Source organism: Eleginops maclovinus, chromosome 13, assembly GCF_036324505.1.
Source record: "Eleginops maclovinus isolate JMC-PN-2008 ecotype Puerto Natales chromosome 13, JC_Emac_rtc_rv5, whole genome shotgun sequence".
Lineage (NCBI taxonomy): Eukaryota > Metazoa > Chordata > Actinopteri > Perciformes > Eleginopidae > Eleginops > Eleginops maclovinus.
Genome location: NC_086361.1, coordinates 16,211,382 through 16,230,435, shown reverse-complemented (window position 1 = coordinate 16,230,435; position 19,054 = coordinate 16,211,382). Strand labels below are relative to the sequence as shown.

At 40.0% G+C, this 19,054-nt stretch overlaps 4 protein-coding genes across 4 annotated transcripts in view; all 4 read right to left on the bottom strand.

The window, feature by feature from the left end:
• Positions 1-583: 583 nt before the first annotated feature.
• On the bottom strand, positions 584-1,262 carry LOC134875055 (lactose-binding lectin l-2-like). The gene has a single exon (XM_063899452.1). It carries the CDS (start codon positions 1,164-1,166, stop codon positions 684-686), a length of 483 nt encoding a protein of 160 aa, XP_063755522.1. The 5' UTR covers positions 1,167-1,262; the 3' UTR covers positions 584-683.
• A 1,813-nt stretch (positions 1,263-3,075) lies between these two features.
• On the bottom strand, positions 3,076-4,064 carry LOC134874614 (lactose-binding lectin l-2-like). Its single transcript, XM_063898685.1, has 2 exons — positions 4,061-4,064; positions 3,076-3,690 (listed from the first exon to the last, which is right to left on the bottom strand). Exons 1-2 carry the CDS (start codon positions 4,062-4,064, stop codon positions 3,182-3,184), a joined length of 513 nt encoding a protein of 170 aa, XP_063754755.1. The 3' UTR covers positions 3,076-3,181.
• A 692-nt stretch (positions 4,065-4,756) lies between these two features.
• Positions 4,757-5,397, bottom strand: LOC134874637 (lactose-binding lectin l-2-like). Its single transcript, XM_063898711.1, has one exon. It carries the CDS (start codon positions 5,323-5,325, stop codon positions 4,837-4,839), a length of 489 nt encoding a protein of 162 aa, XP_063754781.1. The 5' UTR covers positions 5,326-5,397; the 3' UTR covers positions 4,757-4,836.
• Positions 5,398-5,866: 469 nt separating this feature from the next.
• Positions 5,867-19,054, bottom strand: part of rapgef5a (Rap guanine nucleotide exchange factor (GEF) 5a) — a 41,961-nt gene continuing 28,773 nt past the window's right edge. The window contains exons 12-26 of the mRNA XM_063898710.1: positions 16,457-16,535; positions 16,208-16,352; positions 14,125-14,216; positions 13,965-13,995; positions 13,763-13,841; positions 13,361-13,510; positions 12,455-12,552; positions 11,681-11,803; positions 11,079-11,257; positions 10,898-10,988; positions 10,762-10,812; positions 10,585-10,672; positions 10,340-10,404; positions 9,546-9,600; positions 5,867-9,220 (exon numbers count right to left, since the gene is read on the bottom strand). Coding sequence (XP_063754780.1) covers positions 9,102-9,220; positions 9,546-9,600; positions 10,340-10,404; positions 10,585-10,672; positions 10,762-10,812; positions 10,898-10,988; positions 11,079-11,257; positions 11,681-11,803; positions 12,455-12,552; positions 13,361-13,510; positions 13,763-13,841; positions 13,965-13,995; positions 14,125-14,216; positions 16,208-16,352; positions 16,457-16,535 — 1,445 coding nt within the window. The 3' untranslated portion in view covers positions 5,867-9,101. The remainder of the gene's footprint in view (positions 9,221-9,545; positions 9,601-10,339; positions 10,405-10,584; positions 10,673-10,761; positions 10,813-10,897; positions 10,989-11,078; positions 11,258-11,680; positions 11,804-12,454; positions 12,553-13,360; positions 13,511-13,762; positions 13,842-13,964; positions 13,996-14,124; positions 14,217-16,207; positions 16,353-16,456; positions 16,536-19,054) is intronic.

The window sequence follows — 19,054 nt, the reverse complement described above, 5'->3', positions numbered from 1 at the left end:
CTTTGATATCACCTGGCTGCTATCTCATAACTGTTACTGGTGCTGGATGTGTATTTTGTAAATTGTAAATTGTGTCATTTCAACTTTACCTTTAATATTATCATGCATTGTTCTCAATTAATATTAAACTACCATTGGCTCTTTACTTGCTGTAGCAATATACATGTCCCCTCAAATAAAGGTATTCTGATTCTGATTCAGTGAATATTCAGAGCAAGTAAAAATATAACTTTTAACGTCACAAACGTTCTGCTTTTCTGATCATTACAGCATTTAACACCAGAGGAGAGACACTGAATTGCTCCTTTACTGCCTTCAAGTGGCCACATTTTGTTTAATAAGAAGTACTTTTAAAGATTCAAAATTGATACTACATGTGACTGATTATTGATATAATGATTATATAATAAAAGGTAAATGTAATGTGATGTTTGACAGTAATGTCTTTATGATCAGTTATGTATCTATACAGTTATACTTGTTGCTGTAATGTTTTCATTTGAGATCATATTCGGAATGAACTGTGTAAATCTTTCACATTCATGAAAATGAAGGTTAGTAAAATGACTTCTTTACACACATATAAGTTTACGTTCATGTCTTTATTGTGGTCAAAAGCATGTTAACAGAGTAACAGTTTTACAGTGACCTGGTTCAATCAGACATGTATAACATCTCAGTTGCTAAAGACAAGTTATACGAGATGCACAAACTGAGGCATAAGTATTAGAACATGGGAGATCATTCCATTTGTGAAATTCGTTGGTGACGACACAGTGTTCAGTTCCTCCAATGTTGTTCGGCTCTCCTGCATACCAAAAGACAAATTTGTCTACACACCCATCAGACCACATCCAGCTTTCTTCTTTGTGGACATCACTGAGTCCGATCCAGGTATAATGCTCCAAATGATCAAAGTTCTTGATCAGTGATCTGACAAACTCATGTTCCGCCTGACTGTGGATAGACACCAGGTTGGCTCCCTCTGACACACATTGAAGCTCTGCCTCAGCCCAGGTCAAATGTGTGGAGACGTACTTGTAGCAGCGGTTGTTGAAGGAGAACCAGAACATGGGACAGCTGCCACGCTGAAGCTTGACTTGAGGGTCATCTGAAGGAGACACAGGACCCAGAGCCAGACCCAACAGGAAGAGGAACAACAGCATGATGATGTCTCTCCGTCACAGGAGCAGGATGAAGGGTTGTTTGTAGGTTGAGTTTATTTGAAGCGTTGGATGGGATTGAGAACCTGAAGGAGACAGACGACTGGTTGCTTTTTTATATGCACCGGAGAGGGTGTCTTCACTGTTGGCATAATATTATTGGTCAACTGAACTTGGCAAACTCTGTCTGTTTGACACAACCACACAGTATCTAGAAATAGGCTAAAAAAAGACTAACAGCTCACCTGGAGCTGTCTCACGACATCCATGTTTTTTTTTAACCACCAAATAAAGGTATTTAATAAAACGTTTGCACTGCCAAAGAGTTCCAGAAAAAACAAATGCTTTTCTATAACTTTCTGCAGGAAATGTTAGTAAGTGATCGCAGTCTGTATCTGTAATAGGCTTATTCATGCACAGAAAAAGACTGACCAGCACATCACACTAAAGAAATGTTCTAACGTCACAACAGTGTTATTTCATTTTCATTAGTGAGTGTGTCATACACCTTGATGTGTGTGTTCATTAAAAAACCTTCCACATGCTAGATACAATAGGTACTGCTTGTGACTTCAACAGCTGTTACACCTGTGCTGTTCCCAAATGTAGCTAATACACTGAGACTGACGTGGACTGTTTTTTTTCCTTTTTTGTTGTTATTTTGAACTTAAATATCTATTTTGAAATAATGAACTATGATTTTCATTGCTTTTTAATGATGTATTTGTTCTGTGTGATGTTGATTTTTTTTTTTTAAACTATCGAAATTAAAATACAAATAAAATATATATGTTTATGCACACATAGAAACACACACAGACACTTCTATATGTTTTAATAACATGACGTTTGAGATCCTAATCAATTGATTTGCCGATTTGTCATGAGGCCATCATTTCAGGAAGCACCCATCATGTCTATTTGGCCATGATGGAGAGAAGCAAAGGCGGGGTAAGTTAATGATTTCTATTCAATGGAACATTATTTGCTGTTACAAAGTACATTTTAAGCCTGTCAGGTATACTGTCTAATTAGTTAAAGTAAATGTGTCCACGTGTAACATATGAAACCATTTGAATCATTGAGTTTAAGATTAGCCAGAATCTTTCCAAATTCATGACTATCAGGCAAGGTGAGCCATATGGTATTGGTTACATTCAACCAGTCTCCACTTGCAAGCTGCTCCACGCCCTATTGTGCTAATCCCAGATTTCATCCTAGTCAAATCTCTCACGGCTCCAAATTGAAAAGAAGTATTGTCATATTGTTTAATTATTTTAATAACATGCAAGCAGCAGCGCTGTTGAAGTAGCAGCAGCAGAATTAGCGAGGCAGACAGATCTGGCAGAATGTGTTTGGTTGGTTGTAAGGGGGGCAAGGAGCCTTATGTGTATTTGTATCATTGGGCAGTCGACCGCTTCATAATAATAAGTATTATTATTATTTCTGGCTGCTGTCTCTTATTTAGAAAATTCAACTTCTCTAATGTATAGTTCCACCTTTAATATCACCTGGCTGCTATCTCATAACTGTTACTGGTGCTGGATGTGTATCTTGTAAATTGTAAATTGTGTCATTTCGACTTTATCTTTAATATTATCATGCATTCTTCTTAATTAGTATTAAGCTAGCTTTGGCTCTTTACTTGCTGTAGCAATATACATCTCCCCTCAAATAAAGGTATTCTGATTCTGAATCAGTGAATATTCACAGAGCAAGTAAAAACACAACTTTGATTTTACATGAATGAGTATTTATATAATGATTATATAATAAAAGTTCAATGTAATGTGATGTTTGACATTAATATCTTTATGATCAGTTATGTTTGAGATCATATTCGGAATGAACTGTGTAAATCTTTCACATTAACGAAAATGAAGGTTAGTAAAATGACTTCTTTACACACATATAAGTTTACATTCATGTCTTTATTGTGGTCAAAAACACGTTAACAGAGTAACAGTTTTACAGTGACCTGGTTCAATCAGACAGATGTAACATCTCAGTTGCTAAACTCAAGTTTTGCGCAATGCACAAACTGAGGGAATGGTTTTAGAACATATCCAATCATTCCATTTATGAGCCAAGTTGTGGTGGCCACAGTGTTCACCTCCTAGGTTGTCTGGCTGTCCTGCATCCCAAAAGAAAAAGTTGGCTGCAGTCCCATCAGACCACATCCAGCTTCCTTCTTTGTGGAGGTCACTGAGTCCGATCCATGTGAATCCCTCGTTAGGGTCAAAGTTTTTGATCAGGGTTTTGACAAAATGATCTTGCTCTTGACTGTGGATAGACACCAGGTTGGCTCCCTCTGACACACAGTAAAGCTCTGCATCAGCCCAGGTCAAATGTGTGGCGACGGCTGTTTTCCTGGAGATCCACTGACAGGTCTTCTGAAGTAGACACAGCACCCACAGCCAGACCCAACAGGAAAAAGAACCACAGCATGATGATGTCACAGAAACTGAGTTTATCTGCAATGTTGGTTGGGATGGAGATTCTGACGGAGACAAGTGACCGGTTGCCTCTTTTTATATGCATCAGAGAGGGTGTTTTCACTCACTTAATATTATTGGTCAACTGAACTCAGCAAATATGAGCTGTCCCCAATTCACTAAGACTTTGGACTTTGGATTAACAAGATAGATAGAATTGGAGGATGAAGCCCTCTTTATTTGTCACATACATGCACACAGCAGAGCACACACACTGAAATTGGTCCTCTGCGTTTAACCCATCCTAGTACTAGGAGCACTGGGCAGCTATTGTGCAGCGCCCGGGGAGCAATGGGGAGGGGGGATTGGAGGTGTCGGGTGCCTTGCTCAAGGGCACAGCACCTCCAGTTTCTGGGAAATTATGCACATTTGTTGTCATGAGGCCATAATTTCAGGAAGCACCCATCATGTCTATTTGGCCATGATGGAGAGAAGTAAAGGCGGGGTAAGTTAATGATTTCTATTCAATGGAACATTATTTGCTGTTACAAAGTACATTTTAAGCCTGTCAGGTATACTGTCTAATTAGTTAAAGTAAATGTGTCCACGTGTAACATATAAAACCATGTGAATCATTGAGTTTAAGATTAGCCAGAATCTTTCCAAATTCATGACTATCAGGCAAGGTGAGCCATATGGTATTGGTTACATTCAACCAGTCTCCACTTGCAAGCTGCTCCACGCCCTATTGTGCTAATCCCAGATTTCATCCTAGTCAAATCTCTCACAGCTCCAAATTGAAAAGAAGTATTGTGAAAAGTTCATATTGTTTAATTATTTTAATAACATGTATTTGTTGGAACATAGGTCAGAGTGTTTTTTGTGTTATATTGCCTTTTAAATAAAGGCTTTTTAATCACTATTTCTAAAATATGATCTGTAGTCTGGAATTTAGAATTATTAACCTTAAAAATGATATTGTGATCAGACTTATCAATGATGATAAACAAGTATTACATTTTATCAAAAGTCTTCTCTTCTCTCTAAATCCTTACTTAACTAAATGTTAAAAGTGTATAGTTACTTTAGCATTCAAACGTTGTTTTGGATTAAGCACGCACACATGCTGTTTTATTTTTAATTCAGTTTGAGAATATAACTTCATTGTGTTCAAAAGCATGTAAACAATAACAGGTGAACAGAGACCTGGTTCAATCTGACGTGTAACATCTCAGTTGCTAAGCAAAGATTGCGCGAGTAGCACAAACTGAGGGATAGGTTTTATAGCATCGATCATCATTCCATTTTCTTGGAGCATTGTAGTTGGTGTTGACACAGTGATCTTTTCTTTTAGAGTTGTCTGGCTGTGTTGCTTCCCATAGAAAATGGATGGCTGGAGACCCATCAGACCACATCCAGCTTCCTTCTTTGTGGACATCACTGAGTCCGATCCAGGTAAGCCCCTCAGTAATGTCAAAATTCTTGATCAGTGATTTGACAAACTCATCTTCCCCGTCACTGTGGATAGACACCAGGTTGGCTCCCAGTGAAACACAGTGGAGCTCTGCATCAGCCCAGGTCAAATGTGTGGCGATGTACTTGTAGCACCGGCCAGTGAAAAGGGACCAGAACGTGGGACAGCTGCCACCCTGCAAATCCACTACTAGGTCTTCTGAAGGAGACACAGGACCCAGAGCCAGACCCAACAGGAAGAGGAACAACAGCATGATGATGTCAGAGACTCTGTCTGTTAAAGTTCAACCGCACCGTTGGATACGATAAAGATTCTGAAGTTTCAAGTGACAGGCTTCCTCATTTTATAAGCATCAGCGAGGGTGTTTCCACTGCTGGCCCAATATTATTGGTCACCGGAAACATAACAGGTACTATATATTATATTCCAGCACTTGCCCATTTCTGAACCTCTTAACGTGGCACCGTAACTTATGTCACCTCAGAAATACATGAACAATATATTAAAATACATGTAATGAATACATGATGCTCTAAATGCTGGCTCTTCCCTGTCCTTTTGATTAATTAAGATGCACGCTTAGAACTGAAATAAGGATGAATACATGTGGAGTATAAATGGGTGTGTGCATGTTGGTCTTTGGTTGTATTCCAAAAAGACAAAGTCCAGCTCTTATTTACTGTGCAAAGTACAATCACAAAACATTGGTAAAGTTCACTTTGCAAACACTTACAGTTTCACACAACTACACAGAAAATGAACATGACCCAAAAAAAAGACCACGAGCTCACCTGGAGATGTCACATAAAACCTATGATTTATTTGTTTCAGTCAAATGTTGAAATAGTAAAACACTGCTTTAGAAAAGACATCTGGCTTCAGCTGTCAGAAGGTTGCTGGGACACAAGGAGAGACATATTGCTTTCTGTCTGACTTTTCTTTTCATTTACAACTGAAAACTACATACCAAACATGGGCATATATTTACACATAAACAATATTACAGTAGTACAAAGCCTTCAATGTGTCCTTTCTTGCATTGTGAACTTTTTTATTTTAACATGCAAACAGGTTTTAAACAACATTGCTTTAAAAAAAATGTAACTTCACAGAATGGCCAATAAAACACTAAATACACCTTCCTGTTGGTTTCCTGTCTATTACAGCACCAGAGGGAAGGGGAGTGTGATCACAAAGCATAACAGGTGCATTCGAGCATTCAAACCGTAAATATCTTTTCTTCTCAAAATGCTCTTGTACTATGCTGAACCTCTGGCACCTGAACTTTTGTCACCTCGAAAATACATAAACAATATATTACAATAAATAGGTAATATAACACAGTACTCCTGAACACAAAGAACAGAGGAGTGTTTGTGCATGTGTGCGTCATGTATAGGTTTTTAGTAAAAATGACTACCACAAGGCCTTTCTATGACACTGAATATGAACAGACCACGGCTCTGAGTTATTACATCTAGCTGTCACAGAATCACTGACTTAGTTTCACAAGATGCATCTTTCAAATGAGACTATGTAACTTTTTTTAAGAGAAGTAAAACACATTGATCGTCTTACAAATAAAATGTTCAAAAACAAATAGTTAAATTCAACATTCCCGGTATGTTTGCTGCTGAAGCCTCATTGTGGCTTACGTTAAAACTTTCAATCACTACTTTCCACATGTGCCACTGTTACAGGTTATTCTTTTAGCTAAATGCTAAAGTGATTAACATCAACTTAGCAACTAGCCTCATTCCATCCCTGCCAGAAGAAAGTGAAGTGTCTGCGGCATAAGTTACATAGTCTCACTTTAAAGGAGTAACGCACTCTCAGATGTTATGAATATTATTCTAATAATCTTGAATAGTTTGAGTAGATGTGTGGATATGAGCAAGTCCTGGAGAGGATCGATCTCAAGACTCCCGTGTAACACACTTGTGCTGGTGGCAACAACAGGTTAAAATAGTCTGCTGAAAACACACAAATTATGTTTAGTGAGTCTTTACCTTAATCATCTCTGATCTTTTTGAACCAAAGATGTTTTTGGTACTTAAACAGTTGGAAATCCCAGTCCATCAGTTATGATCTGGAGAAGACACACCTCTGTGCTCTGAATGTTAGGTATTGAAATGATGATACACACTAGTGGCAACAACATTTCTACTACTTCTACTATTGCACGTTACCACCCGTGTTTTAAAAGTATCCAAACATTGCGACACGTGCATCGCTACATAACATTTAGGAATCTCGCCTTTGGATGTTTCCTCCTATTCAGCAGAAATGTAGCACTGATGTGACAGGCTAAGCGTTTTACAGACACAGGGCAGGGACATAATGAACACAAACGCTTATAGTTTGCCAGATGATGTTGAGGATCCAAAGTGTGCCCCTTGTACGAGTCATTGTAACTCATTAATCGTTTCTGAACGTTTCCCCTCATCAAAAAGACAGGATAGTCCCTCTGTGATTGAAATAACAACGGTTGTTCACATGTCGGGGCAAAGTAAACAGGAACATGTTTTTAGGATCTGTTGGTTCAGAAAGGACACGTTTTCAGTCCATATTAGTTAGTAGTTGCAGTGCATAAATAAAGCTGTAAAAGTTTTTACTCTTTCCACACCCTGTGTTTTCACAGTTTACACAAAACTTCTGAAAAATGTGAAATCTCCTCATGTGCTTGGCTTATCTCTTGACATAATTTAACCTCAGGCTTTACAAAGAGAAAAAGAAAACATGATATAATAGGGCTGTGTGTCCTAATCCAAAACCAACACACAGACCCAGAAATCACTCATCATAATGACAGGAATCCTCTGCTCTGCTTTACATGACCACTGACCAAACATAGATTGGGGGCTGAGATAAGGAAACGACACAGTGGTGAGAAAAAAAAAGACCATGGTGCCTAAATAAACCAGGAACTCTTACACCAGCTCTATGCTGCAGGACTTGATGTGACATTTGGCACTGAAAAAAAAATCAATAGGTCCATATTAAATACAATATAAAATGATATGATCATACGACAACATCATAGAGAAGAGAGCGTGAGGAGCAGTTGGCTAAAAGTCAACCAGGACTTGAATGAATGAATGAATGAAAACAAGGGGAACAAAAAATGTCAAGTTTTCACCAACAGTTTTTGGACTCGTTGGCACGTTGACGAGAGCTTTAGTAATTCAAATGTCACAGTCAGTCCCAAAAAAAACGTTTCTTCGCATACCAGACACTTCACTCACTGAGGCCGATCATTTTTTGTTAAAAGTCGGAGTCTCAGTGTGAAACAGGGAAGAAGATGTTCTGTAGGGTTCTTTTAGTGTTGTACTGCTGCTTGTGTTACATAATATCCACACAATAGCTGAAAAGAAATGCTCCACATCATACACCTAAACAACTAAGGCAAGTATCCTGGATAACATACTGCATCACCAGGCAGGCATGTGACATGAAGATGAAATATGAGACCATAAAGGTTATACATTGTGGCCAAAAGATTGTAAACTTATCTTTATGGTTGGCTTTGTGTTTGTGACTGAAGAAGCGGCCGTCAAGTCCTTGATGACCTCCAGGGGGTGGACGCGACTTCAAAGACAGAAATAAAGGAACATTCCACCTGCTAAACAGGCTCATAAATAACCAAAAGCTCATCACAAAAACATATTCAGTCCAATAGATACTGTACAAACTAAATTACAGCGTCCTCTTCTCTCTGTCTCAGTTTGGCAAGTATCCGTCTTTAGTTCACAGAGTGTTTATAACATGAATCCTTTGACCGTAAATCCTTTATAAACACATTTTCCGTGTCATAAAGCAGTTTAAGAACAGTGCAGCTCTGTGTCTTCATAGGTTTATTTTGAGAACATGTGGCACCTTATTGTCCACTTGGCACCACTGCTGGTAGTGTGATCTTGCTGCAGTGTATGCCTGAGTGTTTGGCATTTTGCTGTACAAAGCGTCTTCAGAGTCACACGTTCCCGGTGTGTTGTGTTGGTGTCTATAAAGGTACGTGCGTTTTTTGTGTCTTTAAGCACGTGGCTCGAGCTTGTGGGAGAGCTCGAAAAGCGTCTGTTGATTGTCGATAATGTGCAGGTAGTGAACGCTCGCTCTCACCTCCGCACTGTCGACCCCAATAACCTCGTTGCCTAAGAGACACACAAAACACGCACATTAGTCACACTGAAGGGCTTTCTCTGTCTCTGCTGAAAGAACACACACCTTTGGTACAAACACAGACTGTATTATGGTCATATGAAAAGGACTGTCGGTGAATGGTTGCTTAGAAACTGCATAAGTTGCAGCACACTAACCCAGCTGCAGGTGGCAGTAGATACCCCCCAATGAAGGGATCCAAGCAACAATATTTCATCCAAAAATCAACAGAAGAGGAAAGACAATGAGCCTGGAGAGCCTGTCTTACAAGCTGTTATGTTAGGATCATTGCACAAACAGAATTCAAAACACACTCACCTGGCTGGTCACTTTGGCAGTGGCGAATCATTCTCACTGTGTCTGCGATCATGTGCTGTTGGTTAAGGAGAAAAATGTATTTGCATTAGTACCAAACCCACCAATCACGGTCTAATATGTTTCTAATATCGACTGCCTGATAACATTTCAGCAGTTTGTATTCAAAATGAGACAAACGCACTTCAGCTATTGAACCATGAGCTTATTTTTTAAGTGTTAACATAAAATCCTAAACCTAAAATGTGAGAGCAGAAAGTAAACAGTAAAACTGTATATCCCTCTTGGTTTAAGGGAATCTTCCGTATGTTAGTCAAGGTTTCTATCAATCATCAGTAACATGTTGATCTGTGACAGCACCCTGAATCCTCCATCTTTAGTCACTGCCTCCTGCAGCAGCTCCCTGCTCTCAATCCTGACAAATGTAACCCTTTTCCAATAATGTGCCTTCTAATCACCAGAACTGAAGAGCTAGCCAGTAATCACAGGAGTGATACTAGTTAAAGTTGTCAAACATGCATTTTAAAGAAAAGCAACACTGTTCAATTTCCTCTGCAGCGTGGTTTTCTCTCAAGACAAATTACACAGTGGTACTTGCCAGGTGACTGACTACAAATGACACATAACAGGGCTACCCTGAACTCCATTATATAAAATAATGTGATCAATCAGTCACCTGTTGATGCATCTCACTTGTTACAAATGCAGTTACTGGGTGAGAATTTGAAATCTCGCTTCACTTGTTGTACAGTATATGTGGGCTTTGCTGTGTGTGACATATTAAGATGAAAACTCACCAGCTTCTCAAAGTTGACCAGGTTGTCATGGAAAGTCTTATTTCCCTCGTGGATGAATGTGATATCTAAGAGCAGAGGAAGAGTATCATTATTAGTTTGTGTATGTATGTGTGTGTGTGTGTGTGTGTGTGTGTGTGTGTGTGTGTGTGTGTGTGTGTGTGTGTGTGTGTGTGTGTGTGTGTGTGTGTGTGTGTGTGTGTGTGTGTGTGTGTGTTGTCTGTGTGTGGAGGGGTTAGAGATGATACCTTTCAGGAGAAGAGGCATGAAAGGGATTTTGGGAGGCTTCATTTTCTTGAAGGCTTCTCTATAGGCTTTGTGGTTCAAAGATGGATCCTAAAGGAAGGATTGGAAGAGGAGAGGAGTATTAAACATTTGAAAATCCAGCTCTCCATCTATCTCCATTTTCGTTGAGCAAGTCTCACCGTGATGAGCTCCAACTCTGAGAAAAGCTTCTTGAACTTCCCTGGACATTTCTAAAGAAGGAAGATGTTTGGTCAGTGGTTTTGATTTCAAATACAATACCATGTATGGATGAAAAAACAAAATGAAAAAACTCACCTCCCAGGTTTGGTTGAGCCGACTAACAGCTGCTGTGTTGAGTCCCATAATGATGGCAAATGCAGAGTTCAAATTTCTTTGGGCTTTACAACTAGAAATACACAAACACATCAACATTATAAACATATGTTGTTGATACATATACTTTTATTTATGTCTATTTCTGAGAGTGTGTTCTTACTGAGCTGCGATCTTGATGAACTTTTTGAGCAGCTGTACTCTCTTGTTGAGCGATGCACACATGAGCACCTCGGACATGACCCACTGCTGAACCTCGTTGCAGCGCTGGAGCAGGACTGAGAGCGCCGCTGTGTGACCTGTACCGGGCACACGGCTCAGGGTGTAGTACGCCAGCTCCTGCTGCAAGTGGAAAGAGGAAATGTGTGAGTGAAAGTTCTCAAGCGTTTTAGACACATTGCTCGTTTTTCAGGCAAATGCTCACTTTTACCAATTGAAAAGGTGCCTAAAGATACAGTTACATCCACAGAACAGTGTTTTATTCAGCTTTTTCACAAAAAAAACATTCAGTTCTTCCTGACAGCGGTAAGAACACTTTATGTTCTCATAACCCAGCAAGTCTTGCAGAGCAATTGCATATTTAATGCTTACCGGTATGTTCCAGCAATCTTTTGGGTCACACACCGAATGCTTATATTTGAGTGTGTGTGTGTGTGTGTGTGTGTGTGTGTGTGTGTGTGTGTGTGTGTGTGTGTGTGTGTGTGTGTGTGTGTGTGTGTGTGTGTGTGTGTGTGTGTGTGTGTGTGTGTGTGTATGTGTGTCTACCTCGTGGATGGATTTGAAAAGGCTCCAGTCCAGGTGTGTGAGAGCAGCTGCCACATCCCAGGTGTTAATACCTAAGAGTCGCACCGGCCTCCTGCTTAGCTCAGCACTGTCCGTTAATGGAGGCTGCACACCACACACAAAGTAAAGTTAGGACAAGGTACACACAAAACAACACTACATACACACAGGTGCTGTGTATTCAACATGCTAAATAAGATGACATGCCTACCTGTCTACTGCTACGACAGTAAATGAATGTAAATTCAGACTGCTAAATATAGCTTTCCTAAAGAAACCAAAATCCAATAAACTAGTTTCTAAGAAGTCAAATATTGCAAAAACTATTCAAAGAATTCACAACTGAAGTGAAAAACATGCCATTACAGAACTATTTTTAGCCCTGATAGAGCACTTTCCAATACTGCTGTCATGGTTGGGTAACACCAAAATGGTCCTGGCTCCCCACTTTTCTCTCCTATTGCGTCAGAGTTAATACAAATCACCTGGCATAAGTGTTTTCCTTTGCTTAAAATTCATGACTTATCATCAAATCAAATATACACTTTCATGCTTGATTAAGCAAGATGAAACAAAGGCTACGAATAATAACCAAGGCAGCAAAATGCCCATATAATTATACATTTGAGAGGTTAGCTTTAAACCTACAAGCTGCATCTTTTAGCCTCTATGAATGCTTGTGAAAATATATAAAGATGGAAAGATTGCAGGTTGGAGAAAGACCGAAAGAAAAAGTAGGGCCGAGACTTTACATACCAGAATCTCATTGAGATCCCTGCGACAGACCACAAGCTTTCCCTGCGGGGTCAAAGACTCTGAATACACACAGTCACTGGGCTGTAACACCCTCCGCTCTGCAAAGACAAAGGAAAAGGAGAGATGATTATAACTATTCAGAGCCAAGAGTGTGGGGACTTCTGCAGTTGCCTAAGGACAAGCTAAACCTATTTTTAAAAAAGCCAAGAAATGGATAATTGATTGACAGCTAAAAAGTAGAAAATTGTATGGCCTAGAGTAATTAATGAACTATTTGAGTTGAAATGTTAACTGGAAGTAATGAATACACAGATGGAATAGGTGACATTAACTGATGGAAGCTATTAAACGGTTAAAATAATAAACGGTAGCTAAAAGTAGCAGATTAACAATCTACAGCTCCGCAAATAATTAAGAGACCACTCCAAATTTTACTTCAATCTTTATCTCTACATGTATGGCAGCCATTCCAGTGTCTGTTGAACTCCAACACAGAGAAAAATTGTCAGTAGTTTAAAGAATACAATAAAAAATGTTAACTTTAAGAGAAAATGATAATGCTGAAGTGGTCTCTTTTTTCCAAGGCTGTATACAGGTAACGTTTACTAAAAGTAATAGTTAATGATGATTAAAAGCAAATTAACTAACTGTTAAATAAATAAACAGTTAAAATAGTCATTGTATTGGATGAATGTTTAGTATACATATCTCAATGTACTGTAAATATTGTTTGCTGCAGGTAATAGTTCTATGGTTACATAATAAATGAAAGATCCAGTTTCTGACAAACCAAATCATTCAATCCTGTGTGTGTGTGTGTGTGTGTGTGTGTGTGTGTGTGTGTGTGTGTGTGTGTGTGTGTGTGTGTGTGTGTGTGTGTGTGTGTGTGTGTGTGGGTGCGTGTACCTCCAGTGTGCGATGCCACGGCAAGCACCATGTCGTCTTCTGTTCTGTCCATCTTCAGACCCACAATCCTTAGCAGCTCATGGGCCTCCAGTGACGGGTGTGTGTGGACACTCAGGTATGAGTCAGCGCTCACATACACACAGCAAATAACTGGAAATATATAATATCTCCTTTAATTACTAAAAACTGTACAAGCTGTATTCAAGCAATTTGCCTGGGCACATTGAAATTAAACTCATGGACTGTCATTATGCATAATTGTGTACAATCATTTTGTGTGTGTGTGTGTGTGTGTGTGTGTGTGTGTGTGTGTGTGTGTGTGTGTGTGTGTGTGTGTGTGTGTGTGTGTGTGTGTGTGTGTGTGTGTGTGTGTGTGTGTGTGTGTGTGTGTGCGTTACTCACCCTCTCTAGTATCGGTCGGAGGACTTCGGAGTTGCAAACAGTTTTCCTTCAAACTCAACTGCTGATACATTTGTTTACTCTGACAGAACGAGCAGAAGAAACATGGAGATGATCAATTCTGTATTTATACTACACTGCATTTAGTTTGATTACAGTTGAAATCATGGATGTATCACTTTGCAACCTCCCGGCTCTGGTTTACCTTTTGGTTTGGAGGGCATTCATCGACAGTGCTATAAGAGGGAAACAAGACACATAATAGTGAAGAGGGATGCAAGTAGGCGTGAAATTTAAAAAATATACACACACAAAGCGACAGTCAGTCACTGGAGAACAAAATCCCTGTGCAGAGACACACTTACTGTCGGCGACGCAGGAGTTTCTGGAACTCCTTCAGGTCCTTCTCAAGCGTGGGGAACTCGTACAGGTCCTCTAAAACACACCTATACAGGGTCTAAGAGAGAAAGTAAAAAAAAAAAACAATTAGAGGAATCACATCACATGCACAATCTCAGGGTGTGAAATACTTTAAGGCCTTTGAGGATATTCATTATCACCATTGTTTGACTTGTAAACACAAAGCACACTGCATCTTAACACAACAGGATCCTTATGGCTGGAAAAAGGCACATGCTTCTGTTCTGAATGACATATTGCCACATCATGTGATTTTACATATTGTACCAGAGTTCATATGTCACAAATGAGCACATCCCCGGTCGAACACAACATTGAAGGTGGCGCCATTGTGTGCTTCATTATGGAGAAACTCAGTTTGGCTGAACTGTCAATTAAATGAATGTATCGATGGTGTGAGTGTTATTCTTCTAAGAATATCTTCAGTCAAGGAAGTCCTACTTATACACTTCTGTTTACTAGTGAAATAATGACTAGAGGTACAACTGAGGTTCATGAGGATGATTTGAACAAAGAAAATAACAAGGCATTACCATAACTGTCTGTGCAGAACATTTACTGAGCAAAATTGAGTTTAAATGATGCTGCGTAGGTCGATTACATTCCAAAAACATCAGACAAATTCTGTACTTTGAACTGAAAGGGGTGACAAGGCACTCTCTGTAGTGTCTGTGTGTGTATGTGCATGGCAGGGAATTAGTAAGAAGGAGGCAGACACACACACACACACACACACACACACACACACACACACACACACACACACACACACACACACACACACACACACACACACACACACACACACACACACACACACACACACACACACACACACACACACACACACACACACACACACACACACACACACACACACACACACACACACACACACACACACACACACACACACACACACACATCGCTGTCGTTGACCCACCATAGCCTCCCATCCCAATTCCCCCTCTCATTCCTCTGTTACTAGGCAACTATCACCTGGGTTACGCACTCCATATGAGATTATAGACATGCCAACCCTCGCACTTTGGTTTCCATGGAAACCCGAGCTACAGAGCCTCCAGGTTACGGAGGGACAAGTGATTGGGTGAGTGTGCGCGCTTCCTGCAGGTGAACATGGTGATGAGTGTGTGTGTGTGTGTGTGTGTGTGTGTGTGTGTGTGTGTGTGTGTGTGTGTGTGTGTGTTTCTCTTTCCGTGTCATGTCTGTCACGGGGATTCACATGCAATTCAGCCAACCATGTGATAATATAGCAGGAACACAGTGGATACAGGCAGTAATTGTGAAGAGAGACGTGGTGATTTTGTGACGCAGTATTATGGAGGCACTGCTGGCCTGATTTGCATCTTTTCATCTTATTTAACATTGTGCGAACGCCAACTCCTTCAGGTTGGAATAACAACTCGGAAATAGACAGCAAAGTATATTCAACACTATGCACAATCAGAAATTCAATACTGCTTATTTGCAGCCTCCCTGATTTCTCCATGTTACATAGTAAAGGTATCATGTGAAGGCACTATGTGACTGTAGTAAACCAGCAAGTTTTGTATTATATACAGTAAAAAGGGGAATCATTCTCCTGGTTATTTTGTATTAGTGTTTGAAAGAACCACACACTTAAACCTCTTTTCTCATATGATACACTATAGAAAGGCCTCTGTTCTTTCTCCTTTTAATTAGCTGGCATTGTCAGAAGGATGAGATAAACATCAGCAAGGTTTCCCTGTGGGAGAAAGCTGAAAAACAATTCAAAACGAGAAGAAGTAAACAAAAGGATCTAACGCAGGCACAATTTCAGCTCTCGGCGTCTCAAAACAAAATGCTTGATGTCATGTCATGCAGAACTTAAAGAAGGACAACCCAATTAAAGAACAAGACCAAAAGACAAATGAAGATGAATGAGGCTTATTGTGTTCATCAGTGAGGGAAATGTGTGAAAGGACATCAGAGGATCAAACTCGCAAACTGTTGAAATAGAGGAGACAAAGACGAGTAGTGCAGTACCTTCATGAAGCTCCTGACGTGCTCCTCTTCCTTCAGGAAGTCCTTGTAGAGCCTGCTCCAGTGGGAGACCAGCTGCAGTACCTTACGCTTCCTGAAGAGGGCGTCTTTACCCTCCTCCTGGCCCCTGCAGCGGGCACTGCTATAAGTGAGAGTAATCAAGGAGACAACTGATAGCAGTGTGGAGGCAGAAAAGGATGTGTGTGTGCATGCGTGTGAGTATCATGTGAATGCATTTGCCAGAAAGGATATTGTCCGAGCAGAGCCTGGCAAAGGTCATTGGTGGACATGAACACCAGGTATGTCAGGAGGAAGTCATCCAGCAGCGTTTCTGAAACACAGGAAACAGATCATCAGTCACTTCCATGGCCTTCACTAATAAATAGTGTAAGTGAAGTTTTCAACTGATTGTGGAATTAAGATAAGTGACATGAAAGTATCCAATAGTTTGTCTCTCTCTTCAGCTTCATCCTTTAGGTTACATTAGTTATCCTCCGTGTGTTAGCTCTGTGACATATATACTTTAAGCCCTCAACTTCAAGAATGATCATTCCCATTTATGCCTTTTAGTGCCTCTAACATAGCTTTAAAGTAGTGACAGTAAATCAATTTAAATCATCCAATGGATCAAATAATTATGTGTAATTTGAAAGAGGCTACTGATGGACAAGGTGGAGCATTTAGCAGCTAGAGAGATATCTCCTTCAAGAGGTGGTGGAGACCAAAAGCAGAGCTAAAATGAAGGTAAATATTGGACATACACTCATCAGCCGGCCAAAAGACGACTCATAATAAAAGTTTCATTTGTTCAATGTCTTTTTAATATGTAAATATGCAACTACTTGCCATATTGTACATTTTGAAATGTTAAGAGACCTTTTGATCTCCAGAAGTTAACAAAAATTGGTTTCATATCATAAGTTTGGGTAGAACAGGTCATATCGCAAGCTTGTGGAGCCCACCACAGTCAAATATTATCCAAATACTAAGATTAGATGTATATTTTCTTAAAGGTTATAGCATTCATTTTCAAATGTTGGCTCAAATTCATAACAGTTTAGAGAAAAATAAGCTAAATTGCAACAGACACAGCAACGGTGTGTGTGTGTGAGACTCAGCAGGTGTTCCATGGGTAAGAACCGAGTATAAACAGCCCCCGTGGCAGATGGGTAATAAGCCACTGTTGTTGGTGTGATGTAACTCTGATGTGTGTGTGTATGTGTGTGTGTGTGTGTGTGTGTGTGTGTGTGTGTGTGTGTGTGTGTGTGCACGTTAGTGTCGACCTCTTCCCTGGGAAAATGTGTGACCCAAATATGGCTCTGTCGGGCAGAGAAAAGAGAAATCAATTATAGAAGACTGAGCAAAGGCTGCTGCATTAATATTTGATCAACCGTCTTCTCTTTAGAAATAAAAACACAACTTTTCTCAAGAAATATTTTTAGACGGGTCTGACTAAGCTTATCATTTTTTCAAAACCTTGTGACTTTCTTCTTGACCAGCTATCAGTCTATGTGCTGCCTTCTATTTCCCTCTCTCTCTCAATTGCAGACTCCTTGTCCGCCTCCCTCCACTTCACCCCCATTTTTAATTTTCTTCTTCTCCACAGTTACATTTCCCGCCACTACTCCCCCTCCTACGCTTGCCCTCTCTCAGCTCCCTGTGATGATAAATATCCATTTTCATCTTCAACATATGCCCTTTGTGTTTGCCCGCTGGCAAGCGCAAAGTCAAACACATGCACTCATAGACACCACAGTAACACAGCAATCACACACACAACACACACACATCCCGCTGATGAATAAGTCATTCTGTTCTGACCTTGGGGACTTTATCTCTTGTGAGAAAGGAAGGAAAAAAGAGAAAATGTGTGTGTGCAGAACTAATCGCAGTAATCTGCTGCTGTGTTTTTTGTTGTATGAGTTTTTTTTATGTGTACGTGTGAAGGGATGGTTGGGGTAATCGCTCTCTCTCTCTCTCTATGGAAGCGTGTTCAAGCCTGTTCTACATGCTGCACAGCTAAGCCCGCTAAAACGGCAAACTGATGCTGAGCACCACCCCAGAGGCCCTACACACACACACACACACACACACACACACACACACACACACACACACACACACACACACATGCACACCCTTATACTTATTCTGTGCACATAGAACGAAAGATAGACCCACAGATACAGGGAGAAAAACCAAACATGCACATACACTCTTGATCTGCATTCTGCTCTGCCAATATAAATAAAAAGTGTGTTGTTCTCTCTTCAGTAAATCAACATTGGGCGGTCCTCGTCCACAAAGACCATCTCAGTTCTCCTTTTTCTCTCCCCTCTGTCGCTCTCCCTCCCTCTTTTTCTCTCTCTCTTCGTTTTCTGTTTCCTGCAATTCATTGAGATGGCTCCCTGTGGACTGCCGGGAACTGGTGGTGCTGAGGAGTTAATGCATAAAGACGCCTTGTCTTAAGACGGTGCGACTCACAAGAGCAGGGTTTTATAAAATACGCGTTGTGAACCAGGTGTCTCTGGTGCGACCGGATTTAAGATTTTTTAATTGAGCAGTACAATAAGTCAAGCTTTACTATGATAACAAATATTTGATTTTTACTGTGCAGGAACAGCATACAAAACACAGAATATACACTCACTTATACCACAATTACTTTAAAATAATACCAAAATGATACATTGACTAATCAACTAGTGAATAAAAACAAATAATCTTATTTTTCATTCTGATCTTTCCAATATCTCACTTAAATGCATTATCTGCAAAAATTATGCAAATGAGTCAAATGATTGCACCCCGACTTTCAATGTAGTCTGTATGCTAAGTACACTGCTGTGA